Below are 13,617 nucleotides of genomic sequence, written 5' to 3' on the forward strand. Positions count from 1 at the left end.
CTTCTCCACTTCCCGCAGATATTTATGGTAAATATCAAGTGTCAACCAGGTTAGTTTTGAGTTGAGTCAAAAACATTTCCACAAATACACAGATGGAAGACATTTTTGCGTGCATCAAACACACACGCATATATATATATATATATATATATATATATATAAACCATATCAGTGTAGAATAACGTCTAAACTTATTTTCTGACAAATTAACATTTTGAACATGTCTCAGTCACTCACACGCAGAGGTTAAAGGTTAGAATCCAGAGCTAGAGCAGATCTAGTGTTGTGTTTAAGGCCACATGGGCAGGGTGATGAGTTTGAAACCATCTGCCTTTCTGATTGAGGGCTTCAAACCAGTAACCTTCAGGGTACAAACAGAAAATCAGCTGATAATTTATTATATACAAGGACTCTTTTTATTGATCTCAACATCTGTGAATCATTTTCAACTTTAGAAATCCAAAGTCTGTCACCAAGCCAAAAGAATAAAGTTACACCGAATAAAAATGACAAGTATAAAAAAGATCAACACCGCAGGTGTCTGCAGCAACTCAGCAAACCATCTCACTGTGACTTTTTACAACAGAAATTAAGGTCCAAATGTCCTCAAGATCAGCACGGTGGGACTCTGGTCACAGGCCGTCGGCTTGCCTCTGTGACATCATCAGTTTGATGGTTGTTTCTTTTCTCTTCACATTCGACAGCTGACATCAGCACAAAGTTCCATCTGCGAGTGCAGGAGCATCAAACATCCCACCTGCTGGTGTCTGCAGATAATCTAATAAAGTTCTTGCACAAAACCCATGCATGGGTGGTGCCTCCTAGTGGCTACGCACTCTGTACTGCACTCTGTAGACTCGAGGACTCTGCAACAGCAGACATGAAAACATGATCAATTCTTTATTTAAATTGGAGATAAAGACATAAAAATGAGTTTTGTCCACAACCATAATGTGTACGTGAGAAGAGCCTTGAATTTCAGTGTAAACACAAAATCCAGAACCGTTCAGTCTCTTCCATCCGCCGCCAGGTTTCTGATTACCTGTGTGCAGCGCAGCCGTCTTGATCCGGCTCTCCTCCAACGTTATGAAGCAGCCACTCTTCTGTCCGGGGTCAGAGGTCACAGTGTCTCCCGGTCCCATGTCACAGGTCAGCACCATGATGGGGCCTTTCCCACCCTTCAGATGGACCTGGATGCTGTCCTGTGTCCAGACAGACACTCGTGTTTTCATGATGACTTTGAACGCATCATCATGACTGACTGATTGGTTACAGCTTCATATACGTGATGAACAGACTGTGTTTAATTACAAAGACAAAGCTGCATGTTGATGAATGCAGCACATTTTATTTTTAGCTTCTGCAGAAACTGAAAAACCTTTTGAAGCTACAGTGTGTAGGATTTAGTGCCATCCAGTGGTGGAGTTGCAGATTGCATTATGCTGCCACTGATCAGAATTTCGTTTCCCGTTTTTGCTTCTTTGGCAGAGGGGAAATCACACTCTAGCAACCAGCAACATGTCTCAACCTCCGAATGACAAATATGAGGATTTTCAAAGTCGTAAGAACTCGTGGAAAGTTTATCAGGGAGCGACCACTGACTTATACTTTCATCAGTGCTCCTATGGTGCTGCAAAATGCGAAAAGTTGAGGTCATACGTGCGTTTTGGGCTGCTGTATCAACATGGCGGTGCTACATGGCAGCCTCCATGAGGGGGCGCTCTCTACATAGATATGAAGAGCTCATTCTAGCATTAAGAAAACGGATTCATTGCCGCAGGTAATTTAACCACTAAAGAACGGATGGTTCTGAATTCTATACTCCATTTAAGCTAATAAACACCCTGAAATCCGGCACAGTGTAGCTTTAACGCGGTACCGTGGGAGCTAACAGCAGACAATCTGAACAAGCTGACACCAATAAGTGGTTTCTGATCAAATGTTTTGGAGCATGCTAACATACATGCCTGTGTTCTGTATGCTAGCTATGCAATAAGCTAACGTGTGAAGGATACGCAGCAGAAGGATCTGACAGGAACAAAGACACCAAATGAGTCAGGTTGGGAATAACTGAGGTTTGAACTCATGTTTCCACTGGATTCAGATTTTGTTCATTTAAGTCTTTGTTTACCTCTTTTGGTGCAGGAACCTCCAGTTTGGTTTCTTCTGGAGCTTTGACAAAAATCACCGTCTGCTCCTGGAAGACTCTGAGCCGCCTGATGTCTTCATGAGTCACATACGCCAACGTACATGACAGGTTAAAGAAATACAAGGAAGGTGGCAGAGCTGCAGGAGGAAAAAAGGTCATCTGCAAAAATCAGACATAAAGCTGGAAATGGTGAAGAGCTCTCCAATCACAGAGGTCATGGGTGTCTTGATGGCTTCCCTCACTTGCCTCCTTCATGCACCCTCACTCAGTATTTTCTTGAGACAACATGGTGTAAACGATGCTCAAACACACATGAAGCTAACTTTATATCCCACTTGTGAATCACGGGAAACACTGCGGCAGGTCTGTGTTCCTGCTGATGTCAAAACCCAGATAAGACGCAGAACCAGACAAAAGACTGTATCCTGTTTAAAAAAAACATTCAGATCAGGCCTGTCTGTTGTCACAGTGACCGTATTAAAGGATATGTTGAGTTTTCCAAGTCGTCTGTCATTTTGAAGAGCTGCTGGGCGCAGCTTTTGATGAGGCCATCCAGCGTTTCCTCCACAAGCTTCAGGTTCTGCATCTCTCTGTGGAGCCTCTGCTGGTTCCTCCACAAGAACTGAGAGATCGGACTCGTTCCCCTGGACACGAGACGGCAGAGACACACACCTTGAGCGACACAAGCCACAAACAGGCTGGACGTTCAGAAATGATTGTGGGACTGAACTGACTGGCAGCTGCAGTTCCACTTTCTGACAGCAGGGGGAGCTCTCACTTCAACAGAGGAAGTTGAACAATTTCAAAGCTCACTGATTTGGAAATTTTACACAGAATGTATAGAATCCTGATAAATGAGATGAAATTAAAAATTGTTTGTCATCTTAAAGGAACAACAGGAAGAGAAACCAAAATGGACCAAAGTCTGTCCACCACCCTTCTCACCCTGCTCACCCAGAACATTTGGGAGCGCAATGATGGAGACACAAAGCAGCGCCTCACGTCGTCACTTACGTCCACACAAACGTGGTGCCTGACTTCCTCTGGATGAGGTTGATGCCCTCCAGGATGTTGGTGATGTCAAAAACGCGTCGTTTACAGATGTGCAGACTCATGGCCACCTGTCTCGTGTCCACCAAGGTGTCCGGTGCCGCCGTCATCAGCTCCAGGAAACGGCGTGTCAGCGTGGCGAGTGACACGTCTGACAAACACCAAAAATACATCAACAAAAATCAATGATTCCCTTTTCTGGGGCCTTACATGGCAACAAACTGTGTCTGAGCGCAGGACAAAGTCAAAAACTTACATATTTAAATTAAATTGTCAGTGAAATTATGTAAAATTTGACTAAATTAAAAAAAAAAAAAAATTAACAAAATGGCAAACAGACCACAGAGACAATGAAAATTAATGACAAAATAACATCCCAGAACCACCTGAAGTAAAGTAAAACAAGGACACTCAAATGTGCATAATTCCATTAAGACTCCAAACTGAAAATAAGATTAACCTGAAACTTTTACATGTCCACAAAACTAAATATTATATTTAACTGGAATCTAGTAAGATCATTCAATACGTCAACTTTTTTGAAAATAATTTCATTACAGAAATGAAACATCCTGCAAATATACCATTTGTGGATTCCTTACTGGGCGTGTTTGTCTCCTCACTCTGTGTCGATGTCCCACTGGAAAGACAAACAAACAAAAAATCTGATTAATGATTGGACAGTTATCTACCTGCTGCAGCCAGGGGGCGTGTCCTCAGCACCATGCGCTGGGTCATGTTCAAGAAGACACACCTCAAGGTCATAACATCTAGTGGCAGCAAGAAGTCCTGGACCGAGTCACAGTCCGAGACTCACGAAACCAGCGGTTTAACTTAGCACCAGACTAAAACAATAACTGCACCGTGAACCGTTTTAAAATTCCTGACTGGAAAAAGTCTTGATGTTGTCGACGAAATATTCTGAATTTTCCCATCTTTAGCTCGACAGCTCAGAAACTCGGTTTTATCTGGATTGTGGTTTCGTTTTTAGATTAGTCGTTACAGATTTTACTGATGCTGAAACAGACGCTCTCCTGCAGAAATGAAACGGCAATATGACAAAAAACGTAAAACTGTTCGACACTCATGGATTCCTGTTTGTGGCACCTGGAGAACACTGTCAGGAACACTCAACACTACAGGGTGAAGTTCCAGAACCAAAAAACAAAGTTTGAATCCTGATTTCCCTTTTTCCCCCCACACATCAAAAAATTGGGCGGCAATTTCAAAGATCATGGCTGTGAAATCAATCAATCAATTTTATTTATATAGCGCCAAATCACAACAAACAGTTGCCCCAAGGCGCTTTATATTGTAAGGCAAGGCCATACAATAATTATGTAAAACCCCAACGGTCAAAACGACCCCCTGTGAGCAAGCACTTGGCTACAGTGGGAAGGAAAAACTCCCTTTTAACAGGAAGAACCCTCCAGCAGAACCAGGCTCAGGGAGGGGCAGTCTTCTGCTGGGACTGGTTGGGGCTGAGGGAGAGAACCAGGAAAAAGACATGCTGTGGAGGGGAGCAGAGATCGATCACTAATGATTAAATGCAGAGTGGTGCATACAGAGCAAAAAGAGAAAGAAACACTCAGTGCATCATGGGAACCCCCCAGCAGTCTAAGTCTATAGCAGCATAACTAAGGGATGGTTCAGGGTCACCTGATCCAGCCCTAACTATAAGCTTTAGCAAAAAGGAAAGTTTTAAGCCTAATCTTAAAAGTAGAGAGGGTGTCTGTCTCCCTGATCTGAATTGGGAGCTGGTTCCACAGGAGAGGAGCCTGAAAGCTGAAGGCTCTGCCTCCCATTCTACTCTTACAAACCCTAGGAACTACAAGTAAGCCTGCAGTCTGAGAGCGAAGCGCTCTATTGGGGTGATATGGTACTACGAGGTCCCTAAGATAAGAAGGGACCTGATTATTCAAAACCTTATAAGTAAGAAGAAGAATTTTAAATTCTATTCTAGAATTAACAGGAAGCCAATGAAGAGAGGCCAATATGGGTGAGATATGCTCTCTCCTTCTAGTCCCCGTTAGTACTCTAGCTGCAGCATTTTGAATTAACTGAAGGCTTTTTAGGGAACTTTTAGGACAACCTGATAATAATGAATTACAATAGTCCAGCCTAGAGGAAATAAATGCATGAATTAGTTTTTCAGCATCACTCTGAGACAAGACCTTTCTGATTTTAGAGATATTGCGTAAATGCAAAAAAGCAGTCCTACATATTTGTTTAATGTGCGCTTTGAATGACATATCCTGATCAAAAATGACTCCAAGATTTCTCACAGTATTACTAGAGGTCAGGGTAATGCCATCCAGAGTAAGGATCTGGTTAGACACCATGTTTCTAAGATTTGTGGGGCCAAGTACAATAACTTCAGTTTTATCTGAGTTTAAAAGCAGGAAAATTGTGAAATCCAAGGAAAATGTGGCAGGGGTCTGGAGGGGCAGCCCCCCAAGAGCCGGGATCTAGCGCCCACGGGGCCCCAGAAACCAAATTAATTTTGTATCTAATGATCTATTTTCAGCATCTCCTGGAAGAAAAAAAAAATCTCAAAAGTGCATATTTAAATGATTCAGCCTTTCATTTGACCTGTCAATGATAATGTTGAAATAACAGAATATAACGTGGAAGTAGGACCTGGAATGATTTTCCTTTTAACTGTAAATCAAATGATGCATCAACTCAGAACAATTAAACTATATGAAATTCATGAAGATTGAAAAGACTGTTAAAGTATTTCAAAAACCACAGTTAAAGCTTGTAGAATATTTTGAAAATCGTGGTAAAATATCAACAACATACATTATAGTAAAAAAGTCATATTCTTGTGTAAATTCCTGTAAATCCATTCAAAGCCACAGTGTCTTTTTTCCAATGAAACAAAGTCTAGATTAATTTGAAAAAGGTCACATAATCCTGTTTGAACATTACAATGTTTATTTTCCAGAGAAAAAAAAAAAAAAAAATCTTACTGTGTTTCCTGATGGGACGAGATGCAGTGAGCTTTTCCTGTTTCTTTTACCTTTTTGGATGTCTTCATGAAGCCAGCGCCACAGATTCTTGTCCTAATATTAACCTTTTTCAAACAGTCTTTCTTGCCATCTTCCCTCCGACACAGACATGCCGCAAAATTCTTCTTTTAAAAACTTGTATCTCTAAAAGTATGCGATGTCCACGCGCTACATTCATCTTAAAAACATTGTCTTGGAGCAGGCACACAGCATCGCCATAGCAACCAATCAGTCCCACTTTACGACGACTGCCGTAACAGCAAAGCTTTGAGCGGACACAGGTTTGTATCTGTTATACAGATCAGCGTCTGCGGACTTGTAAAACTTGCAAGCTGTAAAAAACAAAACAAACAAACAAACAAAAAAAGAACACTTTGCGATAGGCATTTTAAAACTCGGTCACGATCACAATTACAGAGTACAACACTATGAATGATGAAACCTGCAGAATTCCTCGGATCTGCTGAGTTTTCACAGCCCTGGCAGATGGAAACAGGAACCAGTCAGCTGTCACACGGCTTTAGCCCGAGCAGGTTTAAAATGGCAGGAGTCTTACTGCAGCTTTCAACTAGTGTCGTCCATCAAATGTCCTTCAACGCAGTTTCTGGATATGACTGGAGCTGAACTTTCAGGTCCTCGTTTTAAAAAAATCCTCCTCTATAACACTTCATCATGAAGCTGTATAACTGGTGATACAAAATATCCTCATATAAAATCACCAATAATGATAATAATATTAAAGCAAACAGAGTTCTGGTATCAGAACAGGATCAGTGTCGGCGGGTATCCAAATTCAGGTATCGGGATCAGAAAAAAATCTGGATCGGTGCACCTCAGCACACTCCTACTTTAAGTCTGAGTACTACACCTGAGTCACCCATAGTACTGCTTCATAAAACTGGGTCCAGAACTCTCAGTACCTGAACCTCTGCCCTGCTGGATCACCACACCCCCCCTCCTCAAGTGACCCCTTAAGTGCCCTAAAACTAGTGTGTGTATAAATATAACCTCCCCAGCAGAGACAATCAGAAGTTAGTTACCTGGTTATCTTGGCCTCTGATTGATTCTCTGAGCTTCCACTTGGATTCTGAAAACCAGAGAACAGCAGCAGATTAATATCGGCAATCAGGTTTTTCTTATGCAAAGACGAACACACATCAGCCTCCTGACCGGCGGCGGCGGCAGCTTTGGTGCAGGAGGTTCCACAACAGCAGGAGCTTCATCTCCACCTTCAACAGCATCGTCGTCACCAGCAGTTGACCACGGCTCCTCTTCCTCAGAAGAATCTGCTCCCCAGGGGTTGATCAGGCCCAGCGGCCCCTCCAGGCACGGGGGCATGAGGGGAATGGCGTCGCTGCTGACCCCGCTGACGGAAATGTCTTCCCGTAAGAAGTGGTCTTCACAGATTACATGCTGCTCCACAGAGTCCAGTTTGTCCATCTCCCGCAGCGCTGCCAGCCATACCTAACGCAAACATTTTATTTTTGGGTGGCGTTCACCTTTGTCAATTTCAAAAGGGCAACAATTAATGAAATTTGAGCAACTCTGATGTAGTCTTTTTTTTATGTTACATAAAATCAAAATATTCCCTTTTTTCTGTCTTCTTCGTGTCCTTTTCGCAAAATGTATCTCTCACTTGAGGTTTCGCTACAGTACCCCCATGACCTCGAGCAGGACTGCACCATTTCGTTACTATCCATAAGCATAAAACAAATACCATATTTCCTTGATTAATATCCCAGATGTTTATTTTTTCACACCGTGTGCACTGTGCAGACACGGCACTTAAGTGAGGCGGGTGCTTAGTCAAGGCCAGTGAGGATTAACAAAATGCTGCCTGCTCTGTCATTTATAAGATTCACACACATTGCCGGGCGTGGCGAACAAAAGACAACCGCTTCACATCTGTCATGTAGCTTCAAGCTAAACATTCTCAATATCTTGTAATGGGACAGTAACAAATCAAAACCATACCAGTGCGCCACCTACCGGCGTTCCACTGCAACTGGCACCGTGGCATGCCATTTCAGGTACCACTCTGCAATGCACTTAGAAAAAGAGTGACTCGATCAAATGTAACCCTTTTCAATGCACATATAAGCAGTTTTTTTTTAATCACACTGGAACCTAAAACTTGTACACAAAGTCTAATTTAAAGAAGGCACTCCTGCTACTCACACGGACAATCAGCCAGGCAGAGACGTCTGGTGGCTAACATAAGTGACCCGGCCTTTAAACCAAACCGGCGCTTATTTAAGACAGGCGTTTATTTTTTTCTGGTGGAGTTTTGACGTGACAAATAAGGCAGACCCGTATTTAAGGTCAGGCGTTTCATCAAGGAAATACAATACAGGAAAAAAGAAAGCAGAGCGCCGACAGAAGGCTCCACCCACACCTGTGTATAACGTTGAACATCACATCCTGTGGCATGTCCTTTATGGTCTTACATTTTGTTTTCATGGGTAACGTACCAACCAAAACAGCAGCCGGTCCACCAGCAACATAAAGAACCACGTAGTTAAACCACTATATCCTACCGAAACAAACATTTGATCAGTCGGTTGAAAGCCTGTTGAAAGACGTTAATCCACATCGAGTTGTCTGAAATGTTGAAAAACACCCAAACTCTACGCTAGTCAACCGCTGGGTCATAATCTGCTGACATCTCTCAGAATTTCGTAAATCTTTGTGAGTCACGAGTTACACCCAGAACTCTCATTTTGGCTCAAGTCTTCCTCAGTGTGAGTCACAGGCTAACTTTACATTTGAAAACTCAAAATGTAAAGTCAAAGTGTAAAGCACTAGAGATCAATGTATTTTCAAACTAAGCTGAAAACAAAAATAGCCCATGAGAAAGTGCTAGCAAAGGTAGCTAAAGGACACGTCTTGCGTTTTTTTGACGTGAAGTAGAACAACTCAACAAAGTATGTGTGACTCTTAAGTCTATGCACAAACACACACACACGGTCACAATTAGTGGTTGCTGAAGGACTTAAATGCTATTCAAACTTCTCACTCACAGAGTAAGCAAGTGCATTTCTGGAAAACGAACTCTGTATTTATTGACGCGTGACGTTACTCTGAACATTCGGCTGCTCCCGTTTTGTTTGGGGTCGCCACAGCATATAGATCTGCATTGGTATTTGGCACAAGTTTTACGCCAGAAGTCCTTCCTGACACAACTCCAGTGTCACCTGGAGAAACACACACAGCCGCTGGTGTTCCAAAGAGGTCTCCCATCCAAGTACTAACCAGATGAGATCTGACGGGATCAGACTGACACAGAGCAGACCGGCTGCTCAGACTTACCAAATACAGCGGGTAAAATAAATACTGAACATGTCAACATTTTTATCAAATTTACTGACATGAAATTTTGCTTTTACCCATCATGAGATGAGATGCTTCTTCTGTGATACCTTGGGATAGATTTCAGCTGGTGTCTTGGCTTCCCGTGCCTTTTTGCACCTCCCTTTATTCAGGTGTTCAATACTTTTTCGCTGTCATTTCACATTATTACACATAATTATGGACATCTATGGTTTAATTTCTTTGTATGTATTGATTATTTGGGTTGTTACAGACATCTGGTGAAAATTTCATGTCAATAACACCTTCAGAAATATATCTACTGAAAATGATGGCGATGTGTTCAAAACTTATTCTCTCCCCCCGCCCGGTATGTTCAGGAACATATGTTCGCAAATTTGAAAATAATGATACTGAGGGAGCTGCACCAGCCTCCCGGCAAAATTTTGCCCGTCTGATTCAAGCCAGAGGTTCCAGCTGGGCAGCTGACCATTGCCAGTGACAGGGAGGAAGAAGCTGCTGGGGATGATGGTGTGGGCAACGCAAATTACAGAGAAATCACAGACAATTCATTCTGAATAAATACATTGGACATAATGACTGCATCAGAGGGTCATATAGCGATGTGGGGCAGTCCTGTTTAGGCCTATGCTAACAGCAGATACACAAGGACAAAATTACTAACCTCCCATATGAAATTTCCTTCAATATTTTCCCAAGTGCTTTTTTGAACCGCACAAAAAATTTAAAAACAGCATTGTTAAACATTAGTTTTATTTTGGATGTTTGCATTAATTTACTTTGCACACAGAAACAAAATTATTTAACAAAAACCAAAAACTACCAAGGTCTAAATTATTAGCCTCCTTAAGAACGGACCATTCTGTTGGACCACAGCACAAACCGCTGCTGTGCAATGATGGGCTTCAAATTGAGGAACAGGTATCTTCCAATGTACATACAGTATAAAATTTTTTTTAATAATTTTGACCCTGGTAGTTTTTGAAATAATTTTGTTTCTGTGTGCAAATTAAAATAATGTTGACATCCAAAATAAAACTAGGTTTAGAAATTCCTTTACAAAAATGGTAAAATTATGTTCCAAGATAAAAGGAAGGTGGTATCCCAGAAATGGCCTGTGGGTTTATGCAGAGCAGTACAATTATATCATTATGGATAAGGGATTATTGTTGTCTAAATGGCCAGTTATCAGAGTAGACTTTTGAGACTGCACAGGATTTCCTTCTTTTTGGTGTACTGGGATTTGAACCTTTCTCAGCAGATTGTACATGATGTTTTTTCTCGTGGGTTTAATGATCAGGATGGCGTGTGGCTGTAAGATTAAAGGATCCTGCTGCGCACTTAACCACTGTTCATAACCAACGAAATCCCTGTGGACTACAAAATGGTCTCCACAGATGGTCGATGAAGAGTTGGGACCTTCCCAGAACTTGAGAGTTGAGTTCACAAACAGTCCATTTGTCCGCCCATTTGGGGTTGTCTTTTGGACAAGTATGTAAGCTAATCTGTTTTCGCTGCTCCTTGGGCAACAAAGAATCCCTGTAGCATTGCCACAGCCTCCTACAGTGCATCATCAAGTAATTATCAACGTGTGCAATTAATAATAATAATCAGATCTAAATATTGGAAATTTGCTTTCCTGTTGATTTACTGCTGGTGAATTAATACATTAGTTGCAGTTACTTCCGGCTGACTGATTCTGCTCTTTTTCACTCTGTCCAAAGCACTGACTAGACTTTTAATAGATGCTGCGCCCCGGGGCGTCGGACCAACCTCAGGATGCCCTGCCTGTTGCACCAATGACTGCATGCCTTTTATCTCAAAAACAGACTCTGATTTTGTTGCTGGTGTTTCTGTATCTTCTGCTTGTAAAAACTGGTTAAACTTTGCAAAAACCTTGTAACTGTTAGACTGGCCTGCGCAGGGGGTCACCCCTCTGAGTCTGGTCTGCTTGAGGTTTCGTCCTCAATATCAGAGTTTTTTTCTCCCCACTGTCGCCTGTGTTCTTGCTCAGATGGTTTGGTGAGGCTGGACCTGACCCGTGTGAAGTGCCGCGAGGCAGCGTTGTTGTGATTTGGTGCTGTATACTTGAAATAAATTCAACTGAAAACGGTTGATGTTCTGCTTTAATTTTTGCTGTTCAAGTTCTCCAGCTGCTGGATCTTCTGAGACGAGCAATTAAAATTCCAACTAACTACCTGAAACATGGTTAGCATGTAGGTCACTAATTAAGAGCAAAAATTAGTGTTCTGTCATGAATGTCAATCATCGCACAAAGATTTACAACATTCTAAAGTGACGTCAGCAGATTCTCTGTAAATGTGGGCGGAGCCTCCCCTGCATCCTGCACTTTGGGGAGGAGCTACAAACAAAGGATCACATGAGCATTTTTCCTCATCTTTGTTATTCATTGATGTTTAACTGATGTGAAAACAGGCGACCAATCAGCGCTCAGAACCTCACGGAACATTAACATAAAAATACGTTCCCACGCGGATCTCCGTGACCGGGTCGGGTCGGTACCTTGACTCGGGCCGGCTCTGTGGGGAAGCTGAAGAACCGTTTCGGTGGTCGGCTAAAGCTTCCCAGATGGACCGTGTAGGCGCGGTTCGGACACCCGGAAACGATACACTTCATGCTGTCGGTCCAAACCGAGCCGACGCGGTTCAACAGCACATCCGAACCGGGTCAGAATCCACAAACAACAAACCGACGACGGGTTTGTTTGTGTGACAACGACGATCTGCACACGGAAAGAACATTTCTGAACCGGAACTCCAGACATGAGCGAAAGCGGCGAACATGCGCCCCCTAACGGTATGGAGGGTCATTGTAGGCGTCCAGAAAACAGCAAAACGAGGTCATTACAAAAAGATAGAGATGAGAAACTCACACAATGTCAGTGTTGCAACACAAATTTTATTAACAGCAACAGATGATAAAAATCCTACAAACTTCACAATTCAAATTAAAATATCACGTAGCAACTCATGACCATATCGATTAAAAATACCAACAGAAAGCTCATGCTGTGTGTCTGAAAAGGCTTCTGGAAGCTTCATGTCCAACAGAGGAAAAGGGGAAAATTAATGTTGTTTAAAAACTTCTTATTCATGTTCTACTTCAAACAAAGTGTGGTCCTCTGGAACAGTGATGGTTTTACAAATATTCATCAGGTTTCTTAGCGTGTCATGTTTGTGTCTCTACGTGAATACAGGTTAGATTTTACATCATTAATTACCTACTGACTGTGTTTTAAGTGGCAGAATTGTGCTTTATCTCCCTTTTGTGTCAGTAAGAAGAACTGACGAAATAAGTAGAAGATGTCAGTCTGGAAAGCAGAGAGCTGCAGACAAACAAAAAGCTTTGGACGTAGACTCATGTCAGAATGAAACAATTCAATATATCAAAAATTAACCCCTTTAAAAGAAAACTCCCCATTTCTTTTTAGGAAACAAAGTACAGTCTGCAGCCACACTCCTTAAAGCTGACTTTCACTGGACTGATCCACACAGTTTCTGAAGGCCGTCTCCCATGAACCATTTCTGTCCCAATTTCAAAACTGAGCCTGATTTTTTTTTTTTTTTTTTTTTAAATCGTAGTCAAAATTCAAATGTAATCACAGGTCTTACTATATGTCCAGTTATACCCAATTCCCATTCTTTTTCTTTCTTTTTTTCCCACATGCACTCAGTGCTACTTCTTCTGACTGAATTTTTCACCACACTTCCAAAAAGCTGAAATTTCTGTGTTGTTTCTCGTGACATGTTGATGTGGTGAATCAATGGACGGGCAGATCTGATGCCCTGTTTATAGCAGACAATTATTCCAGATTACATCAGATTGGTCACAATTTCCTGATTGTGAGAATAAGGAGTCATCCTGAAGGTGCGTACAATCTGAGGTAATCGGGAATTCTGCCGATTGTCTACTTTAGCTGCTAATTACCCCAGCAGATGTTGTTCAACATGTGCAGGTTTGGAAAAACATCAGTTAAGTCCAACTGAAGATGTCCAATCAGTCCCAAATGTGTATCATTCCCAGAGGTGGGAAACCCTGGATTCAGTGAGCAGA

At 42.1% G+C, this 13,617-nt stretch overlaps 1 protein-coding gene across 2 annotated transcripts; it reads right to left on the reverse strand.

Moving 5' to 3' along the window:
* Positions 1–239: 239 nt before the first annotated feature.
* On the reverse strand, positions 240–12,311 carry si:ch211-195d17.2 (uncharacterized protein LOC560495 homolog). 2 transcript variants are annotated; one of them, XM_034161784.1, is made up of 9 exons: positions 12,067–12,311; positions 7,384–7,677; positions 7,254–7,300; positions 3,802–3,839; positions 3,164–3,350; positions 2,638–2,793; positions 2,132–2,246; positions 1,043–1,202; positions 240–866 (listed from the first exon to the last, which is right to left on the reverse strand). In XM_034161784.1, the coding sequence occupies exons 1-9, from the start codon at positions 12,178–12,180 to the stop codon at positions 829–831; spliced, it is 1,149 nt and encodes a 382-aa protein (XP_034017675.1). In that variant the 5' UTR covers positions 12,181–12,311; the 3' UTR covers positions 240–828. The 2 variants fall into 2 exon arrangements, with proteins under 2 accessions (XP_034017675.1, XP_034017674.1); XM_034161783.1 differs by having other exon boundaries at positions 3,784–3,839.
* Positions 12,312–13,617: the final 1,306 nt, after the last annotated feature.

Source organism: Thalassophryne amazonica, chromosome 21 (assembly GCF_902500255.1).
Source record: "Thalassophryne amazonica chromosome 21, fThaAma1.1, whole genome shotgun sequence".
NCBI lineage: Eukaryota > Metazoa > Chordata > Actinopteri > Batrachoidiformes > Batrachoididae > Thalassophryne > Thalassophryne amazonica.